Consider the following 27,163-nt stretch of genomic DNA (forward strand, 5'->3'; position numbering starts at 1 on the left):
TCACTTTCCTTCCTGTTCATTTAATGTAATCAGTACTTTATGATCTACATTATTATACTAGTCAGGCCTCAGCAAGGAAGAGAATGTTGTGCTCTAGAATATATTCAGTAACATGGCAGCTGGGGATAAGGAGAGCCAGGGGTTTCTGGATTCTCCCTCTCATTCTTTTCTCTCATCCCTGTTCCCTTTTGGGGTCACCTCGTCCTTTCCTGCTATAATCATGGCAACCACCAGTTTTGACTTTATAGTCTTACCCTGTCTTGACTAAAGGGAAGAGAGGTCTCCCGACCCGTTCAAAAATCCAGGTTTCTTGTAGGTCCAGTGGAATCCTGGGTTCACCTCTGAACCAGTCAAAGTGGCAAGAGGAATGGGGTACTGTCACTAGCCCAGCCTGGTCCTGTGCTCCCCCACCCCCTTCAGTGTTCTGAAAAGGATGGACAGGGGTGTGAGCAGACATATACAGGAGCCCTTTCTACTTTGCACATAGGGAGAGAGAGGTTTCAGGGACAGAGGCTTGGCAAGGACACAGCTCAGTAATGGAACGAAAGTCCCTGGACTGCCCCCCATGCCAGTAATAATCCATTCCCAGCCATCCCTCTTTGGGTGCTCAGGAATGGCTCTTGCCAATAACACAGCCAAGGCAGTGGCCAGCAGCAAGCCACACCTGGCTTGTCAGGTGAGACATGGCTTAGGGCAGGGTTTCTACACTATGTTGCTTGGAGCCCTGGGAGTCCACCAAAATGACTCAGGGCCAAGTGGGCAGGGTATTTCCCTACCTGCACTCTGCCAGGCAGATCCTTGTTTATCTGTTCTCTGTGTGTACATTCCACAACAGATTGTTCTTTGAGGAGAGGCTCTTCTATTTTGAACAAACAAAAATTTATGCAAAGAAATAGACATCAGGAGAAAAAGGGCCCTGACTCTGGAGCCAGGAATATGTGAAATTCAGTCCTGATTCCACTGCTAATTTCCCACGTGACCTTGAACAGGCTGCTTCCCCTCTCTTACTGTCAATGAGCTTAGGGTTTTGAACTCAGTGGTTTCCAAGGTTGTCTCCAAGGTCCCTTCCAGGTGGACCTGCTATACGGTCTGTGGGCCTAGAAAGCAGTCAGGCCTTTTGCTTAACTTACACTTGGTGAAACAATGAACTGTCATCAAAATTAGAACAGCAGCCAACATTACATGGAGTTATCTATGTGCCAGGTACTGTTCTTAGTGCATTGTATGCATTAATCCATTTATTTCTCACAACAACCCTATGAGGAAAGCAGTGTTATTGTTTCTGGTCAACAGATGAGGAAACTGAGGCACAGAGAGGTTAAGAAACTTGCCTAAGCTCACACAGCTAGTAGGTGGTGAAGTCAGAAGGCTGAGCCCAGAGTCCCAGTCATGCTCAATTGCATTTCTGCTCTGTTTCTGCAGAGTTCAGACAGACAGCCAGGCACATGTACATATAGCAAGCCAGCCCTGGTCATCTTGTTTTCTAGGGATTCTCAGTTCTCTGTTCCCAGGAATATATGATTCCATGGTCAAGCACGAGAGTGTCAAATTTCTTGTTATTTAACTCCTGAAGTGGTCATTGCCCAAGAGAAAAAGAATGAAGACTGACTTATAATCCTGACTCAGTGATTCCAGGCTGAGTGCCCATAGAGCACTTGTAAAGTGAACACTTCGCTGTCTGGAATCAGAGGACCTGTGTCTTAATCTTGCTGTGTTTATTGTTTCCAGCCTGAAATCCTGCAAGACTCCCGACTCATCACCCTGTACCTCACGATGCTTGTCACCTTCACAGACACTTCAACATGGAAAATTCTTCGGGGAAAAGGTCTGTGGGACTTGCTTCAAAATATTCTGTAATGAACATTTCCACAGAGAGTTCAGGGACCTTTTTTTCTTTGTAAGAAACATTTTTGCCACCACAAGCTTCAGGGAAGGCCCTGAGACCATATCAATGAGGATGCCCTTGGCACTGACCATCAGACTGCGTCACAGTATCCAGAATCCATTCAGCATTGTGTGCTGTACTCTACCCTTCTTTGAATTTACATTCAAAGGCATGGTTCTTCTGATCTTAATTTTTATAATTCCTACAGTGCCTTAGCCTCCAAGTGATAACATTCACTTAAGCCTCGTCATTTTACTTGGAAAATCATTAGGTTGTGAATAATTCCATTTTGCCCATAAAATTTGCATTATAAACTGCCTCCTTCCCTGGTAAGTGTCCTTAGCCCCATGTGTTTCATATGGTCGTTTCATTCATCTGTTCAACAAGTAGCCCATAAGTGCCAGATGCCGCTAGGCACTGAAGAGACGGAGATAAGCAAAACAGAAAGGGGCGTTGCCCTCCGGGGACTTTAGGTGCTCCCTTCCTCACAGAACTTAATGAGGAAAACAGGCATTAAATAGATGTTGCTCATAGATATAAAATGACAATAATGTGTTAAGTGCTTGGAAGGAAGCCTGCAAGAGAAATGAGAGTGTCCAGTAGGGTGGAGAGGCCTTGCTTGGTCTGAGGCTCTAGCTTTCCTGAAGAAGTGGTGTGTGAGCTGAGAGCTGGAGAGAGAGCTGGGATTCACAGAGTGAAGAGCAGGGATGAAGCAGAAAGCAGGGGAAGCTATGCAAAGGCTCCAGGTCAGCAAGGAGGGTTTATTTCAGGCATGACCCTGGCCTCTTGGAGGGAACCCAAAAATTGTTGAGTTCTGGGCCCTGCCCAGAAGCTCATGTCCCATTGAGGAGAGGAGGCATCCCTCCAGAGAAGACAGTGCCAGGCCCTAGGAGAGAATTAGAAAAGGTGCTACAGGAGCTCAGAGGCCAGAGACATCACTTCTGGCTAGGGGCGTGACGGGACCCATCAATCAAGAGGTGACACTTGAGCCAGGCCTTCCAGGAGGGATAGAGTTCCAAATACACATTGCTTCCCTGTGCTCTGGCACCAGGCCTAAGGGAAAAGGAAGGCAAGCCAGGGGCATCTCATTTCTTAGGGCCTTAGGTGTGGGACACAATTTCCTGTCCCACATCAACAGTCACATTATGGCAAGAGATTTTTTTGTTCTCACTGTTTTGTTTAGGTGAAAGTCTTCGACCAGCGATGAACCACATTTGTGCAAATATAATGGGACATCTCAACCAGCATGGATTTTATTCTGTGCTGCAGGTCTGTGACCCCTGCCCCGCAGTGTGCAACTTCCCCACTCTCTAACACCTGCAGTTGGATTTTTACATTTGCGTTCAGCATACCTGGTGCCCTCCTCAGAAACGCTTTTCATAGGAAGAGCTTGATGCCTGCTGTCCTCTTCTTCCTTCCCCTGCTTTGTCTCACTTGTGGGTCAGGTAAAGGGAGGACAGTGGTGCTGGGATCCCCTGAGTGCTCTATGTTTTTGGCTGCAAGGGTAATCCAGTCTTTTGACATTTAAACTCTGGAAGGAGACCTCAGGGCTTGTTCCCTCAGATTCCTTCTTGGTTGATGTCTAGAATCATATTTCTAGCTCTGTGTCCTCAAACAGTCTTTTCCACTTCGTACCTTGTTGTGCCAGACCATACCTGTAGGGAATCGTTAAGAAAGCCTGATTGCTGCTTAAAGGCACTATGGAATTCTTGAGTTTGAGAAGTAATGTTGATTTTGCCCTTCCTTCTACCTAGCGCTGTGATGGGCTGTTTCCTGATGTGGTTTCACATACTCCTCACAACAACCCTGTGAGGTGGTCTGTTGGCAGAAGCTGGTATGACTGGCAGTTGTCTCACTAGAGGAAACTTCTACTTCACACCATAATTGAACGGCTTCTAAAATAATGTGTCTTTAAATTTTAAGTCTGGCATTATTTTTATTAGCTGTTTTTTTAACTTTATTATTAAAGAATTTCTAACCATAATATTCAAAGTAGAGAAAGAGTGGTAGAGTTAACCTCATTACCCAATACGTTCTTCCCTTTCCTCTTATAAAAACACTGCATACGGTTTTTTTGGTCTTTTTTTTAAGAGACAGGTTGCTCTGTCACCCAGGCTGGCCTCAAGGAATCCTCCTGCCTGGCTCACAGTTTTTTTATCTGAAGGACTCATTTTAGTTTTTTTGCTTTTTTATGTACAAATGAATATAAAGTTGGTATCATCCGCTGACCAATTAAAACGTTCTTTTCAGGTATTGTTAACCCGTGGCCTGGCAAGACCCCGTCCTTGTCTATCCAAAGGCACTTTAACAGCAGCCTTTTCTCTAGCATTGCGGTGAGTAAGAAACCATAGCCGAGGCGTTGGCATGTTCTTGAATGCTTCCTCCTCTTGGTTTTTCTTTCTCTCGTTACTGGTATTAGGTATAGACTTGCCCACTTTGTCAGAATTTAAGGGAAACGTTGTTCTTAATGAAAGTGAATACATTTGTGACTGCTCAAACTTTTTCTTAATCTTAAGTCTTGAATATTTCTTAATCTTCAGCCCTGAATATTATTGCAGTGTGATCTTTGGAAACTATTCAAAATTAATTTCTTTTATCTAAAAGAGACCAAAATGCAATCATTTTTCCTTTTGAAGTTTTAATTGACAAAACAAAAAACCTATGAGCCAGAAGAAGCCCGACAAAGGGCAGGGTGAGAGGATTAAGGAAGTAATGTGAACGCGCATGTAAAATATTAGAATTTGGAGGACCAGAGAAGAGGTAATATTTGCCTTCACTTAGTTTAGAGATGTCAAGTACTGAAGAAGCTAAGTAATTCCTTATGGAAATTATACCTGCAATTCTGAGAATTACCAAATGTAAAACACCATGCTTATTCATAGGTCCAGAACATGTTTAAACTGTCGAGGGGAACACTAGCTTGGGGAGATGTTAATAATCCTGGAAGAGTGTCATGGTGGAACCAGCTTGGTGAAAGCTGCTGCTCTGCCCCATCTGTGGATCTATAGTACACCTTGATGCTGAGAGCCCTGAGAAGTCCTGCTGTGCTAGCCGAACCCCATGGGCTTATTAACCCGGGGTTGGCCCAAACATATCTGAGCATGGAATACCCCTACCTTGTTTTTTGGATGACGTCGATATCCCATGAAATCATTTTCCATGTAAAACCTATTTGAAAAATGATGGGCTAGAGCATGGGTTGGCCAAATTTTCTAGAAAGAGCTGGATAAATATTTTCAGCTCTCTGGGCCATACAGCCTCTGTCACAACCACTCTGCCATTGCATCTTGAAAGCAGCCGTAGATTGTACAGACACAAATGAGCATGACTGTGTTCCAGTAAAACTTTATTTACAGAAATAGGCCATAGTTTATAAAACACCTGGTCTAGACTGTGCTTTCCACTAACCACTAACCACAGGGGGCTGTTTAAATGAAAATGTATTAAAGTTAAATAAAATGAAGAATTCACTTCCTCAGTTGCATTAGCCACATTTCAAATGCTCAGCAGCCACACGTAACTAGTGGCAGTTGTGTGGGACAGCACCAATATAGAAAACTTCCAGGATCACAGAAAGTTCTGTTGGACAAGGCTGACCTAGAGCAGGTCTGTCCATTGGAAATATAGTTAGAGCCGTATTTAAAAAGTCAAAAGAGACCAGGCACGGTGGCCCACGCCTGTAATCCTAGCACTTTGGGAGACCGAGGTGGGCAGATCATTTTGAGCTCAGGAGTTCGAGACCAGCCTGGGCAACATGGCCAAACTTCATCTCTACAAAAAATACAAACATTAGCTGGGCATGGTGGCATGTGCCTGTGGTTCCAGCTACTCAGGAATCTGAGGTGGGAGGATCCCTGGAGCCAGGGAAGTCAAGGCTACAGTGAGCCATGATCGAGCTTCTCCAGCCTGGGTGACAGAGTGATACCTGGTCTCAAAAAAAAAAAAAAGTCAAAATAAAAGGGAAATGTAGTATAATGATATATTTTTATTTAAGCTAATATATCCAGAATGTTATTTTTACATGTAATCAATATTTTAAAATTATTTTAATTAAAATTAAATAATGTGTTACATTTTTCTCTTCATGCTAAGTCTTCAAAAGTGGTATGTACTTAGAGCACGTCTGAATTTGGACCAGCCACATTTTTAAGTGCTCAGTAGCCACATGTAGCCAGTGGCTACCACATTAGACCACATGCTTCTGGAAGCTAGACCCTTACACAGAAGAACGGGATGTAACCAGTTATGCTATCATTAGTTACAGAAGTAGAGCTAATTACCTAATAGACAATTGTGCCTTCATTTCATACTTTTAGAGAAGTTACGTGAGTTGTATTTAATGAGCCCTAATGTCTAGGTACAAACAGGTTTTCCCAGAAGCCTAAGAAACAGATTCACTGCAACTGTCCCTACCCAAGTCACCTTGTGGGGCAGCTCATTCCAGCAGCATTGCCCGCTGTCCTCTGGCAGACACAGTGAAGGTCAGCACACTGAGGCCTGAACTCTCAAACTCAGGAGCAGCTCTGCCTCCCCCTCCACCTCCAGAGACACAAGGTCTAGGAGCACCTCACTTTTCTTTCCTGTCCAGCATCCTTCCCCTGCCCCGGTGTGGTTGTAATTCACATGTGATTCACCAGCATGCTCACATCCAGTCATTCTACCACACTTAAATTCTCCTTTAAGAATATAACCAACAGCCGTCCTTGTAGTTTTTCTTCTCTGTATGTATTAGATTCCATTGAATCACTTGTTAAGGCCAGGCTACTCTAAAGCCTTTTTCCCAAATAGTACTTTTCCCCTCTGAATGTTTGTGTATAATTGAACACAATCAGGACCTTTTAAAATAAGATATCAGTGGTTTCATCATACAGGAGTATAGTGAAAGTCTGTAAAATTGTCAGTGGTGTGCCAAGACATGATCACTAAATCCTGAAATATGAATAGCTAACATTTATGGGCCACACATTGTTCTAAAACTTCTACACATGTTAACTGACTCCTCACCACATTCTCTTACCTCCATTTTATTTATTTATTTGTGAGACAAGGTCGTGCTTTGCCATCAAGAGTGGAGTGCAGTGGCGTGATCAGAGCTCACTGCAGGCTCAAACTCCTGGGCTTAAGCCATCCTCCCACCTCAGCCTCCCGTGTAGCTAGGGCTACAGGCACATGCCCAGCTAATTTTTTTATTTTTAAAATTTTTGTAGAGATGGGGTCTCACTATATTGCCCAGGCTGCTCTCAAACTCCTGGCCTCAAGTGATCCTCACGCCTCAGCCTCTCAAAAAGTGCTGGGATTATAGGAGTGAGCCACCACATGTGGCTTTTCTCCAGTTTATAGATGAGGAAGCTAAGGCCCAGAGAAGTTAAACTGTTTGCTCTTGGTCACACAGCAGGAGTGGCCAGGCCAGAAACTAAACCCAGGTTATTTAACTCCAGAGCTCATACTCTTTCTTCTTATTCTTTGTACTTGCCTCACATGTTGGACACATTTTTGTATTCTAAGAATAATATATTTTATTTTGGTAAATAGCACGTGGGAACCTTCCCAGACTTGCCCTGTTCCTCACACTGCCATGGCATTGATTATCTGGACCCCTAGTTTGCCCAGGCACCTAGTCATGTACCCACTAGTCCTGGCTTCTGTTTTTCCCCGTATGCCTGCCCAGCTCCCTGGTTGTACTCTGAGCTCTCTGTTAGCAGGGACTGTGCGTCAGTCATACCTCTTTTGTTTATCCTCCCCACCCCCCCCAACCATGTCTAGCCATGATATTAAACATTCGACTAAGCGGTCCACTTACAGACTTTGTCACCCAGGGGTGCTTAAATGCAGCAGCTACAGGTGGGCTAAAGAAAGATTCTGTTGACCTCATGCTGGGAAAATCAGTAATAAGAAATTGAGGGAAATGTAGGAGTGTTTGCAGTGTCTGTGGTTTTTGAGTCTGGCCTCATGCAGACTCAAAAGATCACACCCCTCCAAACATTGAGGCAGCCCTGCAGTCCTATAATGCTTCCATTGATATTTGCTCCCAGTCAGTCAGGCCAAATTACTTAGGGATATGGCCCAGGATGGAATCCATAGGTTTCTGTGAGAACCGCCAGAGAATGCCACAGCCCTTTGTGCCCTTGAAACAATGCAGTCCCTTCCTTGCAAATGCGAAGTGACTGGTTGTAGTTTCAGCAGCATTCTCTGTGGTTTGTTTTTCTTCTGTTTAGGGAATTGTGTTGTTCTGTTTTAAACTTCTTTCTAACATGCAGAAAATAACATGGTTCTCTTTTCGTGTGCCCCACTCAGATCAGAGAGGTTAGCTTGGTTGGTTAGCCTCATCTAGACAAGTGGTGAACATAGGTACTGATATTTTCAACATTTCAGCCTCATAAAATGTCCTTGTTCCAAAAATGGTACTCTTGAAAGTGAAAGTGTATAGTGTGAATTCTGAGAGCCTAAATACCACTAACACCTCTGCTCATTGCTATTGGAGCACGTTAGCTAGAAGAAACCTTTTTTCCCTCTGCAAGTTGTTCTCTTACCTTTTTTTCTGCATGACCTCTGAGTGATTTTTTAAAATAACTTTATTGAAGTCTAATTCACATCTCATACACTTTATTCATTTAAAGCATACCATTCCCTGGCGTTTAGTATGTTCACAGAATTGTGCAACCATCGCCTGCCGAGACCAACTTGGTCGGGGAGAGCCTAACCCAGCAGTGCTAGAGGAATTAAAGACACACAGAAATACAGAGGTGTGGAGTGGGAAATCAGGGATCTTGCAGCCTTCAGAGCTGAGAGCCTTGAACAGAGATTTACCCATGTATTTATTGACATCAATCCAGTGATAAGCATTGTTTCTATAGATTATAGATTAACTAAAAGTATTCCTTATGGGGAAACAAAGGGATGGGCTGAAATAAAGGGATGGGTTGGGCTAGTTATCTGCAGCAGGATCATGTCCTTAAGGCACAGATCGCTCGTGCTATTGTTTGTGGTTTAAGAATGCCTTTAAGTGGTTTTCCGCCCTGGGTGGGCCAGGTGTTCCTTGCCCTCATTCTGGTAAACCTACAGCCTTCCAGCCGTGGGTGTCATGGCCATCACGAACATGTCACAGTGCTGCAGAGATTTTGTTTATGGCCAGTTTTGGGGCCAGTTTATGGCCAGATTTTGGGGGCCTATTCCCAACCATCACCACAATCTAATTCCATTAATATTTTATCACCCTGAAAAGAAACCTAATACCCATTAGCAGTCACTCCCTCTTCCCCTCTCCCCAGAACCCCTGGCAACAACTAATCTACTTTCTATCTCTTTGGATTTGCCTGTTCTGGACATCTCACATAAATGGAATCATATAACATGTGGTCTTTTGCTACTGGCTTTTTTCACCTCGCATATTATAATCAGAGTTCATCCATGTTGTAGCACGGATTAGTACTTCATGCATTTTTATGGCCAAATAATACTCCATTATATGGATATACCACATTTGAGTTGTTTCTGCTTTTTGACTGTTATAAATGATACTGCTATGAACATTTATGTACAAGTTTTTGTGTAGACATATGTTTTCATTTCTCTTGGGCATATTCCCAGGAGTAGACTTACCTGGGTTATGTGGTAACTCCATGCTTAACCTTTTGAAGAATTGCCAAATTATTTTCCAAAGCGCCTGCACTATTTTACATTTCCAGCAGTAGTATGTGAGGGCTCCACTTTCTCCACATCCTTGTCAACACTTGTTATCTGTCTTTTTTATTTAGCCATCCCAGTGGGTGTACAGGGATGTCTCACTGTCGTTTTGATTTACAACTCCCTGTGATGTACTAGCTAGTGATGTTGAACATCTTTTCATGTATTTATTAACCATTTGTCTATCTTCCTTGGAGAAATGTATGTTTAGATCCTTCGTCCACTTTTTAATTGGATGTTTCATCTTTTATGAGAGTTGTGAATTCTTTATGTGCACTTTTCAGAAAAGTGATCTGCAGGTGTTTCCTTCCATTCGATGGGTTGTCTTTTCACTTTCTTGATAGTGTCTTTTGAATCACAAAAGTTTTAAACTTTGAAGAAGCACAACTTACCTACTTTTTTTCTTTTGACACTTGTACTTTTAGTGTGATGTCTCAGAAATCATTGCCTAACCTGAAATCTCAAAGCTGTGTTTTCTTCTAAGAATTTTATAGTTTTAGTTATGAAGCTAGCATTTAGGTCTGTGGCTCATTTCATTATTTTTTACGTATGGTGTGGGATAGGGATCATTATTTAATAGTATTTATCTTTTTTTTGATTATGGAAGCAATGCATACTTATTATAGAAAACCTAGGTAAAGCAGAAAAACATAAAAAAGAAAAACATTTCTCATGATTATACAACCAGAGATACATTGTTGACTTTATCTGTCACCTCAATCTTTTTAAAATATATCTATATTTATGTTTATTTCGAAACATTATATCTATATATACTTATATATAGTATATGTACTATATGTAAATTATATATGCTTAACTGCTTAACTGAAGTATGAGTTACTAGTGAGTCGTCACAGAGTGAACACACCTGGGTAAGCACCACCCAATAGAGAAATCGATTATACCAGCACTCCCTCCCCATCACAAACTCCTTCCTCTTCCATGTATGTAGTTTCTCATCCTACCTTTTTTTTAAGTTGATTATAGCATGAGCATTCTTTTATGTCAGTAAAATTTCAAAACTGGTTTTTCATAGCTGCACAGTCTGCATCAGCAACTGTACCATCACTGACTTGCCCATTTCCCTAGTGTGTGTCCCCAGTTTCAGCCTTCAGTTTTCTCAGAAATCCCATGCAGAATAATTTCTAGGGATTTGAGCACATTGGTGGGGTTGTGCTTTTGTTCTGGATGCACATGGAGACCCTGTCTGAATGAGCGGATCTGTCTGTGTCTAGCCCTGTGATTGCTGCACAGTTCTCAGACAATCTGATTCGGCCATTCCTCATCCACATCATGTCTGTGCCTGCTCTGGTGACTCATCTCAGCACAGTGACCCCTGAGGTAAGCAGGCTTTGTGAGTTCCCCGCGAAAACCCAATTGTGTTTTTGCTTTTCTTCTTAGATATCAGAAAGTAAAATGGCTTCTCTGCTTATTTCCACACCTCCCTTTAATGTTCTTTGGGACCAGTGGCCATGATAGACACACTTGTGTTAGTAGCCCAAAGAAGTGGGTTCTCATCTGTCCATTTTCTTCTTGGTGTTTACTAGCACATCCCGCATAACCAGGGGTGATCTGCAAGTGATCAGGTTCACTCTCTACAGGAAACTGTTCCTGGCAGTTTCTGATTTAACGGTTGGCCATTGTTTGCAGCGCCTCACTGTTTTGGAATCCCATGACATGCTTCGTAAATTCATCATGTTTTTAAGAGACGAAGATCGATGCCGTGACGTATGTGAAAGTTTAGAAGGATGCCATACGCTTTGTCTAATGAGTGAGTATCCGTGGCTGGAACTTGACTGTGTCCTGGCCATCAGGGAAAGCCCAAGTGTTTTGCCTGTCACTATTCTAGAGATTTGGTGGTTTTTTGTAACAGTTGGAAGTGCTTACAATAAAAAACACATATTTAGATAGACAGTTAAAATAGACACATAAATTAAAATCACATGGAAAATATACTGGCCTGGTAAACTAGTTAAGTGACTGTTAATGAACATTAGATGTCAGCCTTTAGCTTCCTGGCAGTCAAGGAAAAAGTGGAAATGCGGTGAATTGCCTGGATAATTCTCGTCTCAAGGGAGAAGGGAGGGAGTAGTTAGGTGGGGCTTATATCAGAGCAGCGCCTGCATTACCTGTTTTACAGTGTTTTCATTGTAGATGGAAGAAAGGATTTGTTAATAGAAGCATCTGAGGCAGAGGCACAAAATTCTCCTTGCCTAAATTTATTTTAGATAGGAAAAGCTGGTTTTTTTTTTTTTTTTTGAAGACAGGATCTCACTCTGTCACCCAGGCTGGACTGCAGTGGCACAGTCATGGCTCACGGCATCCTAGACTTCCCAGGCTTAGGTGGTGTCCCACCTCAGCCTCCTGAGTAGCTGGGACTACAAGCGCACACTACCATGGCCGACTAATTTTTGTATTTTTAGTGGAGACAGGGTTTTTCACCACATTGCCCAGACTAGTCTCAAACTTCTGGGCTTGAGCAATCCACACGCCTCAGCCTGTGGGATTACAGACTTGAGATAAAAACTTCCAGCCGGGCATGGTGGCTCAAGCCTGTAATCCCAGCACTTTGGGAGGCTGAGACGGGCGGATCACAAGGTCAGGAGATCGAGACCATCCTGGCTAACACGGTGAAACCCCGTCTCTACTAAAAAATACAAAAAACTAGCCGGGCGAGGTGGCGGGCGCCTGTGGTCCCAGCTACTCCAGAGGCTGAGGCAGGAGAAAGGCGTAAACCCGGGAGGCGGAGCTTGCAGTGAGCTGAGATCCGGCCACTGCACTCCAGCCTGGGCGACAGAGCCAGACTCAGTCTCAAAAAAAAAAAAAAAAAAAAAAAAAGACTTCCCTGGGGCCAAATTTCATGAGGAGTTTATGGTGCGAGTGTTCACATGAGGGATGTTGACTAACTGGTGAACGTTGAATAGCAGCGACTTCCCAGGACATTCAGATATTCTTCAAAGGCCATTTCTTATGTTGACCCTTGATTTTTAAGCATTAATATAATATTAAAATGTAATGCTAACTAAATATCACTTACCTCTGTGTGCCTGATATTTTACCTGCTACTTCATCCTCATATGGACAGTAGGGATCATCATTCCAATCTTACAAATGAAGAAACAAGTTTGAGACATGGGTAGACAGCCACAGCGCACTTTGTCTGTGGCAGAACCAGGATTTGAAGTCAGCTCTGCCTGTTTCTTATCTTTGCACCACATAGCAGCCTCCAGCACTGACAGGTGCCCCTTATGTGGAAATGTCTTCCTGCACATGGGATGTGGCCGCCTGAGCCACAGACAGGGAACAGGGCCGGGAGGCACCAGAGTGTTTGGGCCCATCACACTCAGCCTTCTCTCTCTCTAGGCAACCTCCTACACTTGGGCTCCCTCAGCCCCAAAGTGTTAGAGGAGGAGACAGATGGGTTCGTGAGTTTGCTCACCCAGATGCTGTGCTACTGTCAGAAGTACGTGTCCCAGAAGAAGTCCAACCTGACCCACTGGCATCCTGTCCTTGGCTGGTTCTCCCAATCTGTGGATTATGGGTGAGTCCCAGATGCAAATCGCTGTCTTTCTTGCCTCTCTCCCACCATCTTCTTCTTCCTTCTTTCTTTCTTCCAGCTTGTGGTGTTTTGTTTCTTATTACAAAAATAATACATATTCATTATATATTAATAAATTGTGAGTAAGAACAAAAGAGGATAAAGACCAGACCATTATCCCGTAAACCAAAGATAACTTGAGTGAATATCTTGTCAGTTTTCCTATCTAGAAATACTGATTGTTTTTTACAAAATTGAAATCATACTATTTTGTATTTTGTTCCTTCCATTCAGTTATGGACCTTATCAATGTTTTTTCTTCTTCACTGTCACTTTTATTGATTGACTAGACTGCCATATTTTGGAGATGCTAAAATAAGACAGATGATTCAAAGGGAATAGAAATCACCCAAAATCCTTTTCAAGAGGTAGAATATAAATTTTTAAAAGTTTAATTACGAACTTAAAAACATGAGAAACACTAGACTAGAAGAAGGGAGATCAAGTAAGGCACAGCTTCATGAATTTGAAACATCTACCTGAGCTGAGATAAAGTGGTTTCTGGAGAGAAACCAGCTCTGCTGCCCACCTGTTTTCTTGTTCACATATCTGCTCGAGGCATGGGGTCCCTGGCAGTTACCGTTGCAGCAGAAAACTAAAGGCCAGGGGAGGAAATCCCCAAATTTGCTCTTTTTTGTACCTGAGTGACATCCCTGGGTCCTATCTAGTTAAAAAAGACTCATTGCTAGGGAACAGCCTGCCCCAGCATGACACCCCAGCCTGAAGAGGATGGGGCGGAGGTGCTGAGAGTCAGGAGGCTGTGGGAGGTAAGCGAAGCAGAACAGCACCTTCGCAGACAGCCTGCTCTCCGCTCCACTTCCTCTTCTTGGAGGGCTTGGACGACTTGCTTTGCCTCGCTTTCCTCATCTGAAACCTGGGGATAATTTTCACCATCCCTTTGATAGGGCTTTCTAGAAGGATTGAATGAGATAATGCATGTAAATCACCTACCAGCAGGCCTGGCCGTGCTCAGGGTTGGTGACTATTAACAATATGATGATCAATGTGGGAACCAGTAGGGGTGTCACCTCATCTTCTTGAGCAGGAAGGTGACAGCAGATTCCAGGAATTTGAGGGATGCTGAGTGCAGTGTGGAGTCAGGCAAGGAGCCCCTGGAAGGCAAGGAAACACTGAGGAGGCTGCTGAGTCATCTAGATTTGGCCCCCCACCACCTGCAGGCCAGCTGTGAGGAGGGAGGCCGTGCAGTGGGTACAAGATTGTTTTTGTCACCTGGGTGACAAGTGTCTTCGAGAAGAGTGTGACTCATGGAGCCTGGGGACCTGGGAAGGCAGACAAGATGAAGAGTCAATGCCCTTGACATACCAGACCCTCAGCAATGATTTGTTAGTTTCACTTTTTATTTTTGTAATCTTCTTTGCCATATTGAGTGCCAGGTCCTAGCTCCAGCTCCCAGAGGAAAGCCGTTAGGAGCTGTGTGGGCTGGCCCTGGCCCTGCGTCAGATGGAACTGACAGGCCAGGTCTCCTCTGCTCTCTCCTAGCCTTAACGAGTCAATGCATTTGATCACCAAACAGCTGCAGTTCCTGTGGGGGGTGCCTCTGATCCGGATCTTCTTCTGTGACATCCTGAGCAAGAAGCTGCTAGAGAGCCAGGAGCCAGCCCACGCGCAGCCAGCATCCCCCCAGAATGTGCTCCCAGTGAAGAGTGAGTGGTGGGAGCAGGCCCGACCCTGTCGCTCCGCTTGGCTGAAGTGCAGCTCCTGTTTCTTCCTGTGTGGATGTTCCACTGTGTTTGTGGGATGCTCTAACTTTGTTTTTGTTGTTGTTGTTCTTGTTGTTAGAGACAGAGTCTCACTGTATCACCCAGGCTGCAGTGCAGTGGCACAATCATAGCTCACTACAGCATCTAACTCCTAGGCTCAGGTGATCCTCCCATATCAGCCTCCCAAGTATAATAGCTGGGACTATAGGCGTGTACTGCCATGCCTGGCTAATTTTTTTTTTCTTTTGTAGAGATGGGGGCCTTACCTTGTTGCCCAGGTTTGTTTCCAATTCCTGATCTCAAGCAATCCGCCCACCTCAGCCTCCCGAAGTGCTGGGATGACATACATCAGCCACCACACCTGGCCTCTAGCTTGTTCCACAACAATTTTGAGGCTTGTTAAGTCGCTAAGTTCATATATAGCAAAACAAAAAATCCATAGGAATAGAAAACAAGGATTGGGGAAATAGAAATAAGTGAACACAATCAAGATTGGGTCATAAAAGCATATCCACACACATATGTTCCATTAGGGCCACTGTGGCTACCTGTGGACTTCAGTTTGGTGGTGAACGAACATGAAATGTTTCAGAAACCAACATGAAAAGGGATCTGTGGATGCTTTCTTCTAATTTCTTAGAAGTAGAGCTTTTCTGAGTTCTTAAGAAAATAAATTTCTCATGTGGGACTCCTTATAAAGGAGCCACTCACTGAACCACAGGCGGGGCTAGCACTTCAGTGGCTTTCCTGTCGCAGGGTCAGTAATGGGTTCCATGGGAAGGTTCTTGTCGCACACTCTTATAAAAAGTTATGGAAAGGCCACTAACGCATAATTTGACAGAGTTACCTGCCTGTGGTGGGTTTTCAGGTTCAGGATGTCTGTTCTTCTGCTACTCAGTGTGTTGCAAAACTCTGTCTCGTAGCTAGCAGTAAGCATGGACTCAGCAAATGTAACTCCAGCAGGATATCAATGGGAAGACTGAAAACAAAAGTAGAATATCATTCAAAACCAGGTGTCAGAACTAGAGGTGGTCATGCCTTACTTCCCTCTAAAGGCACAGAAAATAGAGATGTAGCCAGGGCCCCTGCCTTTGCCGCTCTTCCCCTAATATAGTCCTCTGAATTTTTACCATTGTGGGATTTGAAATTTGGTGATTTCCAGTGTAAGAATCCTATGTAAGATCTGAATATGCCTAGCTTATTCTGAGAAATTTTTGGATATTCAGAAGAGATCTTTGGATTGCACCTAAAAACCTGTTGTTAATGTTTTTCTAATTTATCCCAAAGAAATGCCTTAAATTGAGTGAGTTGCCCCACTGTCTGGCCTGGCTGTGCATTTAGAGCTTTATTGAAATGCTCTTCCTTTTCCAGGGTGGGATTTGGCAGCTGGCTGAGCTGCTGCTCACATGTCTTCTTTTCTCCATGCCAGGTCTCCTAAAACGTGCTTTTCAAAAGTCGGCATCAGTCCGGAACATTCTCAGGCCTGTCGGGGGTAAACGGGTCGACTCTGCAGAAGTCCAAAAGGTTTGCAACATCTGTGTCCTCTACCAGACCTCGCTGACAACTCTCACACAGATCCGACTGCAGATACTCACAGGTTCGCAGTCCCCAAGGCATCTTCTACACCTCTCACGTTTGGCAGTTCGTCTTAGCAAAAGTTGATGTTTTTTTCTGGCTTTTTTGACTCAGAAAATAGATTCTGAAGGAGGGTGTTTTTTGAGCTGTTCCTCTTAGAAATTGATCCACCTCAGTTAAATTGCTCATGCTAACCTCAGTCATAAGCACTTCCATCCCATTCCTGTTTTGTGATTCTTATTTTAATTATGAAGTACAATTTACTTTTAAAAAGTTTTTATGTTTTCTGAGTAAAAAAACAAAAAAGATAGGGTTGCAAAAAAAAGAAAAAACTACTTTTAATTCCATAATCCAAAAACAATCAACTGTGCCTGAGTGTACTGCACATATAAAATAAATATATTTAAATTGAAATATATGGCGATATCCTTTCCTTTCCGGTAATCATTTTACCATGTCACAAATTCTTTGAAAACCTTACCTTTATTGGCTGCATAGTATCTTATCACATGGATATGCCCAACATTTGCCTTTTTAGCTTAACATGGAGGAGAGCCCCCTCTGAGCACAGAACTGGGCAACACGGGCTTTTAGGTTGCAGCACAGTTGTTATGAATTGGTCTTACAAGTACAAAAGGCCTTTGTAAACCGTGAAAGCCTTTTGTTACATGAAGGATTAAGAACTTCTCTGCTGCATTTTACATTTTTTAGCATCATAAATCACTGCTTCTCTTTCACACTTATCCATTCTTCAAATATTTATTGAGCGCCCCTGTGTGCCAGGCACTGAGGATACAGAGGTGAACGAGACAGCCAATTTCTTTGTTCTCAAGGGGATTGTATTCAAGTAGTGGGGAGACCAAAAATAAGCAAGTAAAAAGTAGGTCTCATATAACAATGGGCACTGTGAAAATGAAAATGCTGAGAGACGATGCTGGCTTGGGCTGCAGCAGGATTTCTCAGCCTCAGCATTACGGACATCTTGGGCTGGCCCATTCTTTGTCATGAGGGGCTGTCTTGTGTGTTTTGGGATGTTTAGTAGCCCTGGTCCCTACTCATAGATGCCAGTAGCACCTTCTCAACCAGCTGTGACAGCCAAATATATCTTCACATTTGGCATTCAGCCAGATGCCTCCTGGGAGGCAAAACCATTCCTGGTTGAAAGCCACTGGCCTAGTGTAGTAGCAATGGAGATTAAGACAGGAGGATTTAGATTTGTTTTAGAGGTAGAAGATAGGGGTCTTACTGGTAGCTTGGATTTGGGAGCGTGAGGACCAAGGGATTTAAAGAAGATACCAGGTTGTTGGCCCAACCACCTGTGTGGATCGTAGCACCATTTGCCGAGCTGGGGAAGACCAGGGGGCAGGGCCTGTGGGGAGTCTGTTGTGTTGTGGCTGTGATGAGGGAAAGGGGCCTACCAGGCATGATGGCAGAGGTGACACTCTGGGAGCGTCAGCTGAGAGATGGAGTGTAAAGCCATGGGCTTTCAGCCTAGGGCAGGTTTCCCAAAGATGAGCAGAGAAGGGGCAAGACCATACCTGGGGCACCCCAGCACCTGAGGGTTTGGGCAGCATCTTGAGTGAGAGGAGTTTGGGGTTATGGTTTGTGTCCAGCTTTTTAAATGAGCTCACATTGAAGCTCATTTTCCCAAGTGAGAGAATCCAAATATGGGTTTCTTAGTCAACTTGAAAATATACACTTTAAGGATGAAGATAAACTAAAGTGTTTGTTTGATATTCAGTCTATTTAGCAACTAAGATTATAGAAAATAACACTTGTTTTTAAAATACTGTTGTTTTTCTGCTGACAACTTAGGAAGTGTCTGTACTCCTCACACGCATCTGACAGCACTGGCGCCCCTGCTGGTCTGTCTGCCATTGCTCTGCCAGGCCCACTGTCTCCATCTCTGTCTAAATGGCTTGATATGCAGCCCTTGTTGAATCAGTGTGTGATGCTATGAGTATTCTAGTCTACGCTACGTGAGTCCTTTATACAGAACTCGAGGACACTTGCTTTTCTTCTTTTATCCTATAGGAGTATATCTGTGATCTCCACAGTGTAACTGTTGCCTCTGTTTCTATTTTAACCTGTTTTTGAATTGTGAGATTTCCACATTCTTGGGTATGTTTGATATAACATGGACAGTTGAAAGACTAGTTATGAGTGGGGCATCTATGTAATCACCAACAGATCAAGAAAGTCTTGCTTCTAAAGGCTTCTTTATAACCACATCCTCCTACCCTTGAAAATGTGAGGTCTAAGCTCTAGGCATAATCACTAAATTGGTACAATTCTTGGCCTCCTTTAGAATTCCTTCAGTTCACCCTCTAAGCATCCTTCAGTAGCACTGGTGGAGTTCCCCCAACTTCCACTGCTGGCTAATATACTTTCCCCAAACAGTTCTGTATTGAAAACTAAATAATTCAGAGAGTACCCTATAAGATGAAAGGTATTATAAGGGCTCAAATACAAGGTGACTGTGCTTTTCTGAGGAACACACCTTACTGTATATTCAGTGATACATGGCATTTCAGATCCAGCCTTTCTAAGTCAATAGCTGCGTTACTAGATGTAAACTATATCAGTGATGTGGCCTGTGTGTCTGATGCCTTGTAGCCATGAGGAAACAAACTTAGAATGTCCTCTGTGTCCCCTTTTGCTTCCTCAGGGTTCCATTTTTGTATATTTCAGAGCATCCTACCACAGTCATTGACTGCATTTCCACTTGTAACATAAGTAGAATAATAGAGGTAGATGGGGGGAAGCTTTGCCAAAGGTAGTGAGCCTGCAAGATGGTTTAAGGCAGGGGTCAGCAGACTACTGTGTGGGGGCCAAATCCAACCCACTACTTGTTTTTGTCAATGAATTTTTACTAGAACAGAGCCAAATGTTTCTTTTTTTTTTTTTTTTTTTTTTTTTTTGAGATGGAGTCTTGCTCTGTCGCCCAGGCTGGAGTGCAGTGGCTGGATCTCGGCTCACTGCAAGCTCCGCCTCCCGGGTTCACGCCATTCTCCTGCCTCAGCCTCCCGAGTAGCTGGGACTACAGGCGCCCGCCACCTCGCCCGGCTAGTTTTTTGTACTTTTTAGTAGAGACGGGGTTTCACCGTGTTAGCCAGGATGGTCTCGATCTCCTGACCTCGTGATCCGCCCGTCTCGGCCTCCCAAAGTGCTGGGATTACAGGCTTGAGCCACCGCGCCCGGCCCCCAGAGCCAAATGTTTCTTTCTTTGTTTTTTTTTTTTTTTTTTTTTTTTTTTTTGGAGACGGAGTTTCACTCTTGTCGCCCAGGCTAGAGTGCAATGGCGTGATCTTGGCTCACTGCAACCTCCGCCTCCCAGGTTCAAGCAATTCTCCTGCCTCAGCCTCTTGAGTAGCTGGGATTACAGGTGCTGGCCACCATGCCCGGCTGATTTTTGTATTTTTTAGGAGAGACAGGGTTTCACCATGTTGGCCAGGTTGGTCTCAAACTCCTGACCTCAGGTGATCCACCCACCTTGGCCTCCCAAAGTGCTGGGATTACAGGCGTGAGCCATCGCACCGGGCTGCCAAATCTGTTTCTTTACACGTTGCCTGTGGCCGCTTTTGTGCTGTAGTTGGTAGCACTGAGTAGTTTTAACAGTGTTAGACTAAATTTAGCCTGAGGATGCCTCCATATTTGGAGTCCTTAGGTAAGGAAATGTAGCCTAACTTAGTATGTAAACTGACTAGAAGTCTAATTTAGGAGTATTCAGTATATTTGTAACAAATAGCTGCCAATCACAGCAGCCTAGCTTCAGTCAGTCACAGGTGACCATCTGATCAGACCACGTTCAAATAAGGCAAAGCCGAGGTGTAACCAGTCAAGCTGTCTCTGCGCCTCACTTCAGTTTTGCCCCTAAATGTTGCCTGCCCAGAATGCAGACTGGAGCTGTCTGAACCTCTTCTGGTTCTGAGGGCTGCCTGATGGATGAATTGTTTTTTGCTCAAACTTGGCTAGATTTAATTTAACAGCAGAGACCTTCTGGCCCACAGTGCCTAAAAATATTTACTCTTTGGCTGTTTCCTGAAACAAATTGCTGATCCCTGATTTAAAGCATAATGCTAAGTCAGACCTGAGTTCTATTCTTGGCTCTGACATATAAGCTGTGTGATTTGGCGCCAATTATTTAACCTCTCTGTGCTTCAGTTTCCTCCTGTATAAGATGGGGATAACGCTGGGCCTCAGAAAGTAGAAAGCAAACAATACATACAGAGTGCTTAGAATGGTGCCTGGTACGTAGTCAGCACCCACTAACTACTGGCTCTTATCATTGTTACTCTTGTGGTGATAATGCTTTTCTCCATAATCCCACCTTCTTCTCATGTGCACTAAACGTTCATGAATAGGTTTAAGTGTTTTGTTTTCCCACTGGATAGGAGAAATAACAGACCAGGTGGAGTCTCCACCTGAAGCTTAGGTTTCTCTGTCTTTTTTCCAGGTCTCACTTACCTTGATGACCTGCTGCCCAAACTGTGGGCATTTATCTGTGAGCTCGGGCCCCACGGAGGGTTAAAGCTCTTCTTGGAATGCCTGAACAATGACACTGAAGAGTCCAAGCAACTCTTGGCCATGCTGATGCTGTTCTGTGACTGTTCGCGGCACCTCATCACGTAGGTTGACTGCTGTGGGACTGAATTCCTTTCCTAGAATGTGGAGAGACCGAAATACAGTGTCAGTAAGGAAGTCATTGCTAATGTGATTACTGCAAACATTTGGACCTGTGTGGCAGGGCATTGTAAGAACTGGCCATTTACCAAGTGAGCAGCATGCAGTAAAAGTTCAGCAGTTGTTAGGGTGGGTCCCTGGGAGTTAAAAGTTCCCATCCTTTCAAGGAAGCTGATCAGTACTACTGACTGTGGCTTGGGGTCTCCTGGAGATGGGTTTAGATCATGGCTCAGCCGTTTATTCACTGTGCTAGCTAGATTCCTGAAAAATTCCAAAGTCAAAGAGCCAGGGTGCAGATCCTTGCCGAGCAGATCTTAGGACGCCCTGGGCAAGGGATCAAGGATGCAACCTCTCTGAGACTCAGTTGACTCATCTGTAAATGGGAATAACAATAGCACGTACCTTTTAGGCACATGGTAGGGATTAAAAGAGATAGTTATTGGAAAGTGCTTATCACAGTCCCTTGCACATAGGATGAGTTCAATACTTGTTGGCTCTTATTATTATCAAGCCAACCCTGAGCAAGTTTCTTAACCTCTTTGAGTCTCCATTTCCTTATTAGAATGGAGAGAATACTACCAGTTCAATAGAGGGTAAGTGAAAAAAAAGAGCATCAAATACTTAGTGCAGTGCCTGGCACAGAGTGGGAAATTAACAAACATTAGTCCCATTTAGTTCCTTTGGTTTTTAAGCTTATGCGTCTCCTTGTGTGTTTGGTATTCTTTTCATTCCACCTTTTCCCAAAATTCTTGGTGAAGAATTATAAGATAGAATGGACCTCAGGCAGTTATGTTCAGGCTGGAAGACATTAGCGGGAGAGGATCAGGGACATGTAGGTGGCAGATTAGGTGAGGATCATGGAGGAACTCACTGAGCAGTTGGAGGCAAGAGCAGGGGTCTAGCTGCTGGTGAAGACATCCTTAATCACTGGGTAAGGGGTAAGCCAAGAGTGAATCTTATTCTAGTGTGTGGAGCAGTGTTAGGAAACGTTCAGATAGAGCTGTGTCTTAAACGGCTCGTATTCATATGTTCTTTCAAACATTCATTTACTCACAAATGCTTACTAAATACCTACTAAGTATCACCAGTATGTGTCTTAGATATTGAATAAGATTCTACAGCTTTCCTCAGCAAACATCAACTCTCGGTCAACGTTCCTTGATATGCAGACGTGAATGAGGAAGGCGTGAATTGAGGTGTGAATTAAAGTGTCACAGTCAGATTCTTATGAATAAGAAAAATATAGAGTACAGATTTTTTCTTAATTGTATTTTTCAACTTTTTACTATGGTCAATTTCAAATTAATAGAAAGTAGAAAGGATGATATAATGAACTCTCCTGTGCCCATTATCAGCTTCAGCAGCACCAACTCACAGCCAGTTTTGCTTCATCCAAATGCCCACCTGCTCTTCTCTCCCACATTATTTTGAAGCAAATCCTAGACATCATATCATTTTTTTTCATTTTATTTTTATTTTATTTTACTTTAAGTTCTGGGATACACGTGCTGAACGTGCAGATTTGTTACATAGGTATACGTGTGCTGTGGTGGTTTGCTGCACCTATCACCCGGTCATCTAGGTTTAAAGCTCCACATGCATTAGGTATTTGTCCTAAGGCTCTCCCTCCCCTTTCCCCCGATGACATCATATCGTTTTATCTGTAGATTTTACAGTAAGTATCTCTACAAGATAAAGCTTATTTCTCAACCTTGTTTATTTTGTTTATTAAGCAGTACAGATTTTTTTCTCTTCGCCTTTTTTCAGTGTGGAATTCTGGGTAATTTTCTCTCTGATTTAGAATCCTTGATGACATTGAAGTTTATGAAGAGCAGATTTCATTCAAACTGGAAGAGCTGGTCACCATCTCCTCTTTTCTGAATTCCTTTGTGTTTAAGATGATCTGGGATGGAATCGTAGGTAAGATAAAAGGTGTCTGCCGTTGTTTGGTTGATGCTGCACCCAGGGAGGCCAAAGAGTCTATAGCATCAACTGATTCTTAGCTTTATTGTCTATCCAAGTTAATAGAAGGTGCACATATATTCCCATAATTGGAAATTTTCTTTCTTCACTATCTGTGACCTCTTAAGATAGTGGTGTGGTTATAGAAGTCTTGCTCTCCCAGGCTCCCTTCAGGATTTGCATGTATGTGTCGAGAATTATTAATGATGATTAATTTTGCCCTGAATCTCCTGTTGATTCTTCCATTTGATTTCCATGAAGATAAAACATGTGCCAGTGCACACTTGAGATGAGAGTCCACCTCCCAAAGTGTCTCCAGTTGTTCAGGACAAAGCTCCTTATATTGAAAAGGCCTTTCGGATGACACACTTGTGGGAGGCAGCATGAGTGATTTTGTCTGAGAGGCACTCAGGCCCTGCAGACACTTAGCACGTACCCAGGGTGCCTTTTAATTCCTTCGGGTCCACATATAATTCAGAGCGAGGGAGATCAAGGACTTGATGACAACTGCAGAAGACAAGAGCTGTCCTCCCCCTGCTCTCTGGCTCTGACTCCTCCTCTGACTTTCCTGTTTGTTTGTCCCACAGAGAACGCCAAGGGCGAGACCTTGGAGCTGTTCCAGTCTGTCCACGGGTGGCTGATGGTGCTGTACGAGCGGGACTGCCGGCGGCGCTTCGCCCCCGAGGACCACTGGCTGCGAAAGTGAGCTCCAGGGTTGAGGAGGGCTCCATGGAAGCCAGCCTGCTCCGGCACACTGCCCGAGCGCTCAGCACTCTTGTTCTAGGGCAGAGAGGACTTTTTCACTCTGCTTCATTTTGTCTGTTCATTTGTGTAAAGAGAGCTGCTGTCCCTATGAAGCACCTGTCAGGACACTTCTGTTGAGAGATGTTTACACCAAATATGATTAGAGTTAATTAATGGCGACAGAGCCAGATTATATTTAGCATACATTTCTCATCCAAACTAGGAAGAGGTCTTTTAGCTGAGCTGAGCAACAGAACATGAGAGTTAAAAGGCAGTTTTTATTAGCAGAATTACTAGGGTAAAAACTGCTTTTAGGTTTTTTGGAGGGTAATGGGGTGGGGGAAATCCTCCTATCACAACTGAACATAGGTGCATATCCACATTTTTATCAAGGAGCTCAAGCTTTATGGCAACTGCCGAAGCTGTGGCACTAGAGCAGGGACTGGCGAACTTTTTCTGTAAAGGGCCAGATGCCTTTAGGCTTTGTGGACCAGACAGTCTCTGTTGTAGCTACTCAACTCTGCTCTTGCAGCACAAAAGCCGCCATAGGCTATACATGTATGAGTGAGTGTGGTCCTGTTCCCATCAGACTCTTGAAACAGGCAGCAGGCTGCATGTGGCCCACATGGTGTCGCTTCCCAGCCTCGCACTAGAGGATGATTTCCTTCTTTTAATTCTCCCAAACCCATGTCTTTCTTCTCAAGGGATCTCAAACCTAGCGTGCTCTTCCAAGAACTCGACAGGGACAGAAAACGGGCACAGTTGATCCTGCAGTACATCCCACATGTCATTCCTCACAAAAACGTGAGTTGCACTCAGAGCTGGGCCCCGATGTGTCTTTCTGTTCCCTCACGTGGTTCCTGCCTTTCCATCCTTGCTACAGCCATTGGAGGTGACTAAGTAGAATCATTCATTCAGCACAAGGAAACAGTGGTTGCCATTACTCTGTGGTGGGGTTACACCAAGTGCTGGGGTACACAGCTGGAGAAGACAGAGTGAACTGGCGATTCTGGTGGAGTGGCAGCCCAGGTGCGGGACCTGACCAGCTGGAGGGAGGGGAAGGGGTCAGGAAAGGGTCCCACAGGCAAAAGTGGACAGTGTTGAAAGACTGAGTGGGTTGAAAGGCTGAGTGAGAGAGGATGAGGTGCTGTTGGAGAGCCAAATGTGCAGTGTGGCTGGAGAGAATAGAAAGGATGGGGTCAAGAGAGGAAGCCGAGGAGGGTAGTAGGAGCTCGAGCAAGAGGACCTTAGAAACTGAGGCTGGGATCAGGGGCTTTATGCAAAGCCACCAGAGGGCTGGAAGCTTAGGAGGCACCTGGTCAGAGCCATACTTCAGGAAGGTCATCCTGGCTGCAGCATGGAGGGCTGGCTAGAGGCTGGGGTGTTAAAGCAAGCTTGCCGGCACTAGGGTGGGCCCTGGGAGTCAAAAGATGACCAAGTCAAGATATTTTTAAGGAGGCCTCAGAGAATGTTCACATCCCGAGGAGAAGGAAAGGAAGAATTCAGGTGATGCTCAGGTGTCTGGCTTGGGTGCTTGGGGGTGTTTTCCTGAGGTGGAAGCACAGGTAAAAGCAGGACTGGAACATGGTGGTGAGTTCAGCATTGAGCAGGTAGGATGTGAGATGTCTGCAGCTCCTGGAAGCCACTGGACAGGGAGTCTGACATTCAGGAGTGAGGAGCCTGTGTAGGGAGAGCACCCAAATGTTCTGACTACCCCCCCATGGACTGGGTGAGGTGGTCAGGGAGTCAGACAGCACCCAAATCTCCTGACTCCCACCATAGTCTGGGCGAGGTGGTCGGGAAGTCAGATGGAGTGAGAAGTCCAGGGCACTGAGGCAGAGCCCTGCAGGACCCATCCCACAGAGGGCCAGCACAAGGAGGGAAGGAGGGAAACCAGGAGAGTGCCGCACACCCGGGGGATGAGAGAGACTTGGGGAGGGTTGGGATGTGGCAGGAGCATCCAGGAAATGAGGGTGGCAAGCATGGCTCACGTCCCTGATGAGTGGCAGGTGCTCTGGAAATGTCTGATGCTGTGACAACACTCTGCTCCTCTCAGAAGAGGCTTCTAGGAGTCTAGGTTGTGTCCTTTATTTTTCTCCTGTTCTGTTTTCTTTTTCTTTTAATGAAGTAGACATATTTTTAGAAAAGAGCATAAATCACATTTTTGTAAATTAGATCTCATTTTTCAGAGGTATTTCATCCTCACTGCTGTCTTGATACTGTTCTGTCCTTGACTTTAATACTTATGGTTGCTATTCTTTCCCCTCAAGCAATGATGTGCAAACAATGTGGCTGTTTAAATTCTTACTGCACTTGGCAAACTCTCAGAAGTGAAGGGCCTTATGGCGATTACTTAATCAAATGTGCCCTCCTTGCGGGAGCACCTGCTCTGATGTCCCTGACCTTGCTTCCAATAGGAAATGCACAGCTTTGCAAAGCAGGCCGTTCTGTGGCTTTACCTTTCCGAAAGATAGAACAGTCTTCCTCATCATGAACTGTGCTTCTCGGTAACTTCTACCCTTTGGTCCTTGAACAACCCCTAAAAGTGGCTTCTCTTATCTTCTGTGATCTGTTGGCAGCTCCTGTTTGCCTCTGGGGCTTGTGTTTTCCAAGTGTAGTATCAGCCTCTCCACCTCGTCTTTGTTTGAAATAGACTCCAGCCTTCATCTCCTGGGCCTTATCTGGTTTGGTGGTGTCTGGTTTAAAATGCAGCCCCTCATCCTGGACCTGAGTGTCTATGAAATCAGCCTCTGACCGTAGCATTTCCATAACACATAGTCTAGACCCTCCACTCTGTTTCTCTGTGGTTCACATGTGCTGTGGCCACTGGAGGTGCTGCACGTATTTTAGATTTCTGAGGGGAACACAGTGAGACACCACATGAACTGCTAGTTCAGAGTAGTTCATGGTTTCAGCATGAGATTGCACTACATTCTTTTTAATGATGATTGCAAAGCTGGCTTGTAAGAACGAAATAAAAGTATTTTATATTTCAAAGCAGGTGCATTTGTAAAATACAGTAACTGAGGTCTTAGGACATAAATATTTGGAAACTAATTACCTAGTAAACAGGACTGCTAGGGATTTCTTTTGGCCTAGGAGTACCATGAAAAAAGTTACTGCAATGATAGAGGTGCTGTGAATAGGAAAGTTTGGGAACCACTGAGATAAATTGGAATGACTTTTACGTCCAGGGCATATGGTAATCCTCATGTTTTTTTTTTTCTTTTGGGAATTTTGCTTAAATATGTCATCAATGTTGTTTGTCCTTAGTTCATAAAATTTCCTCCCTTGGGAAAATGGGGCCCT

General features: G+C 44.2%; 1 protein-coding gene across 17 annotated transcripts in view; it reads left to right on the forward strand.

Moving 5' to 3' along the window:
• UBE3B (ubiquitin protein ligase E3B) overlaps nt 1–27,163 on the forward strand; it is a 68,108-nt gene that overhangs the window by 9,080 nt on the left and 31,865 nt on the right. For 13 of the 17 annotated variants that reach the window (XR_013401345.1, XR_013401346.1, XR_013401347.1 and 10 more), the window contains 12 exons: nt 1,729–1,825; nt 3,069–3,154; nt 4,136–4,218; nt 10,807–10,912; nt 11,222–11,342; nt 12,935–13,112; nt 14,670–14,833; nt 16,320–16,487; nt 20,922–21,093; nt 22,950–23,068; nt 23,698–23,812; nt 24,559–24,658. Coding sequence is in view for 12 of the 17 variants with exons in the window: in XM_077954900.1 (XP_077811026.1) it covers nt 1,729–1,825; nt 3,069–3,154; nt 4,136–4,218; nt 10,807–10,912; nt 11,222–11,342; nt 12,935–13,112; nt 14,670–14,833; nt 16,320–16,487; nt 20,922–21,093; nt 22,950–23,068; nt 23,698–23,812; nt 24,559–24,658 (1,509 nt within the window). In the remaining 5 variants the exon portion in view is untranslated. Of the gene's footprint in view, nt 1–1,728; nt 1,898–3,040; nt 3,155–3,639; nt 3,870–4,135; nt 4,219–10,806; nt 10,913–11,221; nt 11,343–12,934; nt 13,113–14,669; nt 14,834–16,319; nt 16,488–20,921; nt 21,094–22,949; nt 23,069–23,697; nt 23,813–24,558; nt 24,659–27,163 lie in introns of those variants that run through there. The other 4 variants (XM_015152729.3, XM_077954908.1, XM_077954907.1 and 1 more) reach the window with 2 other exon arrangements.

This window comes from Macaca mulatta, chromosome 11 (genome assembly GCF_049350105.2).
Source record: "Macaca mulatta isolate MMU2019108-1 chromosome 11, T2T-MMU8v2.0, whole genome shotgun sequence".
NCBI classification, from domain to species: Eukaryota; Metazoa; Chordata; class Mammalia; order Primates; family Cercopithecidae; genus Macaca; species Macaca mulatta.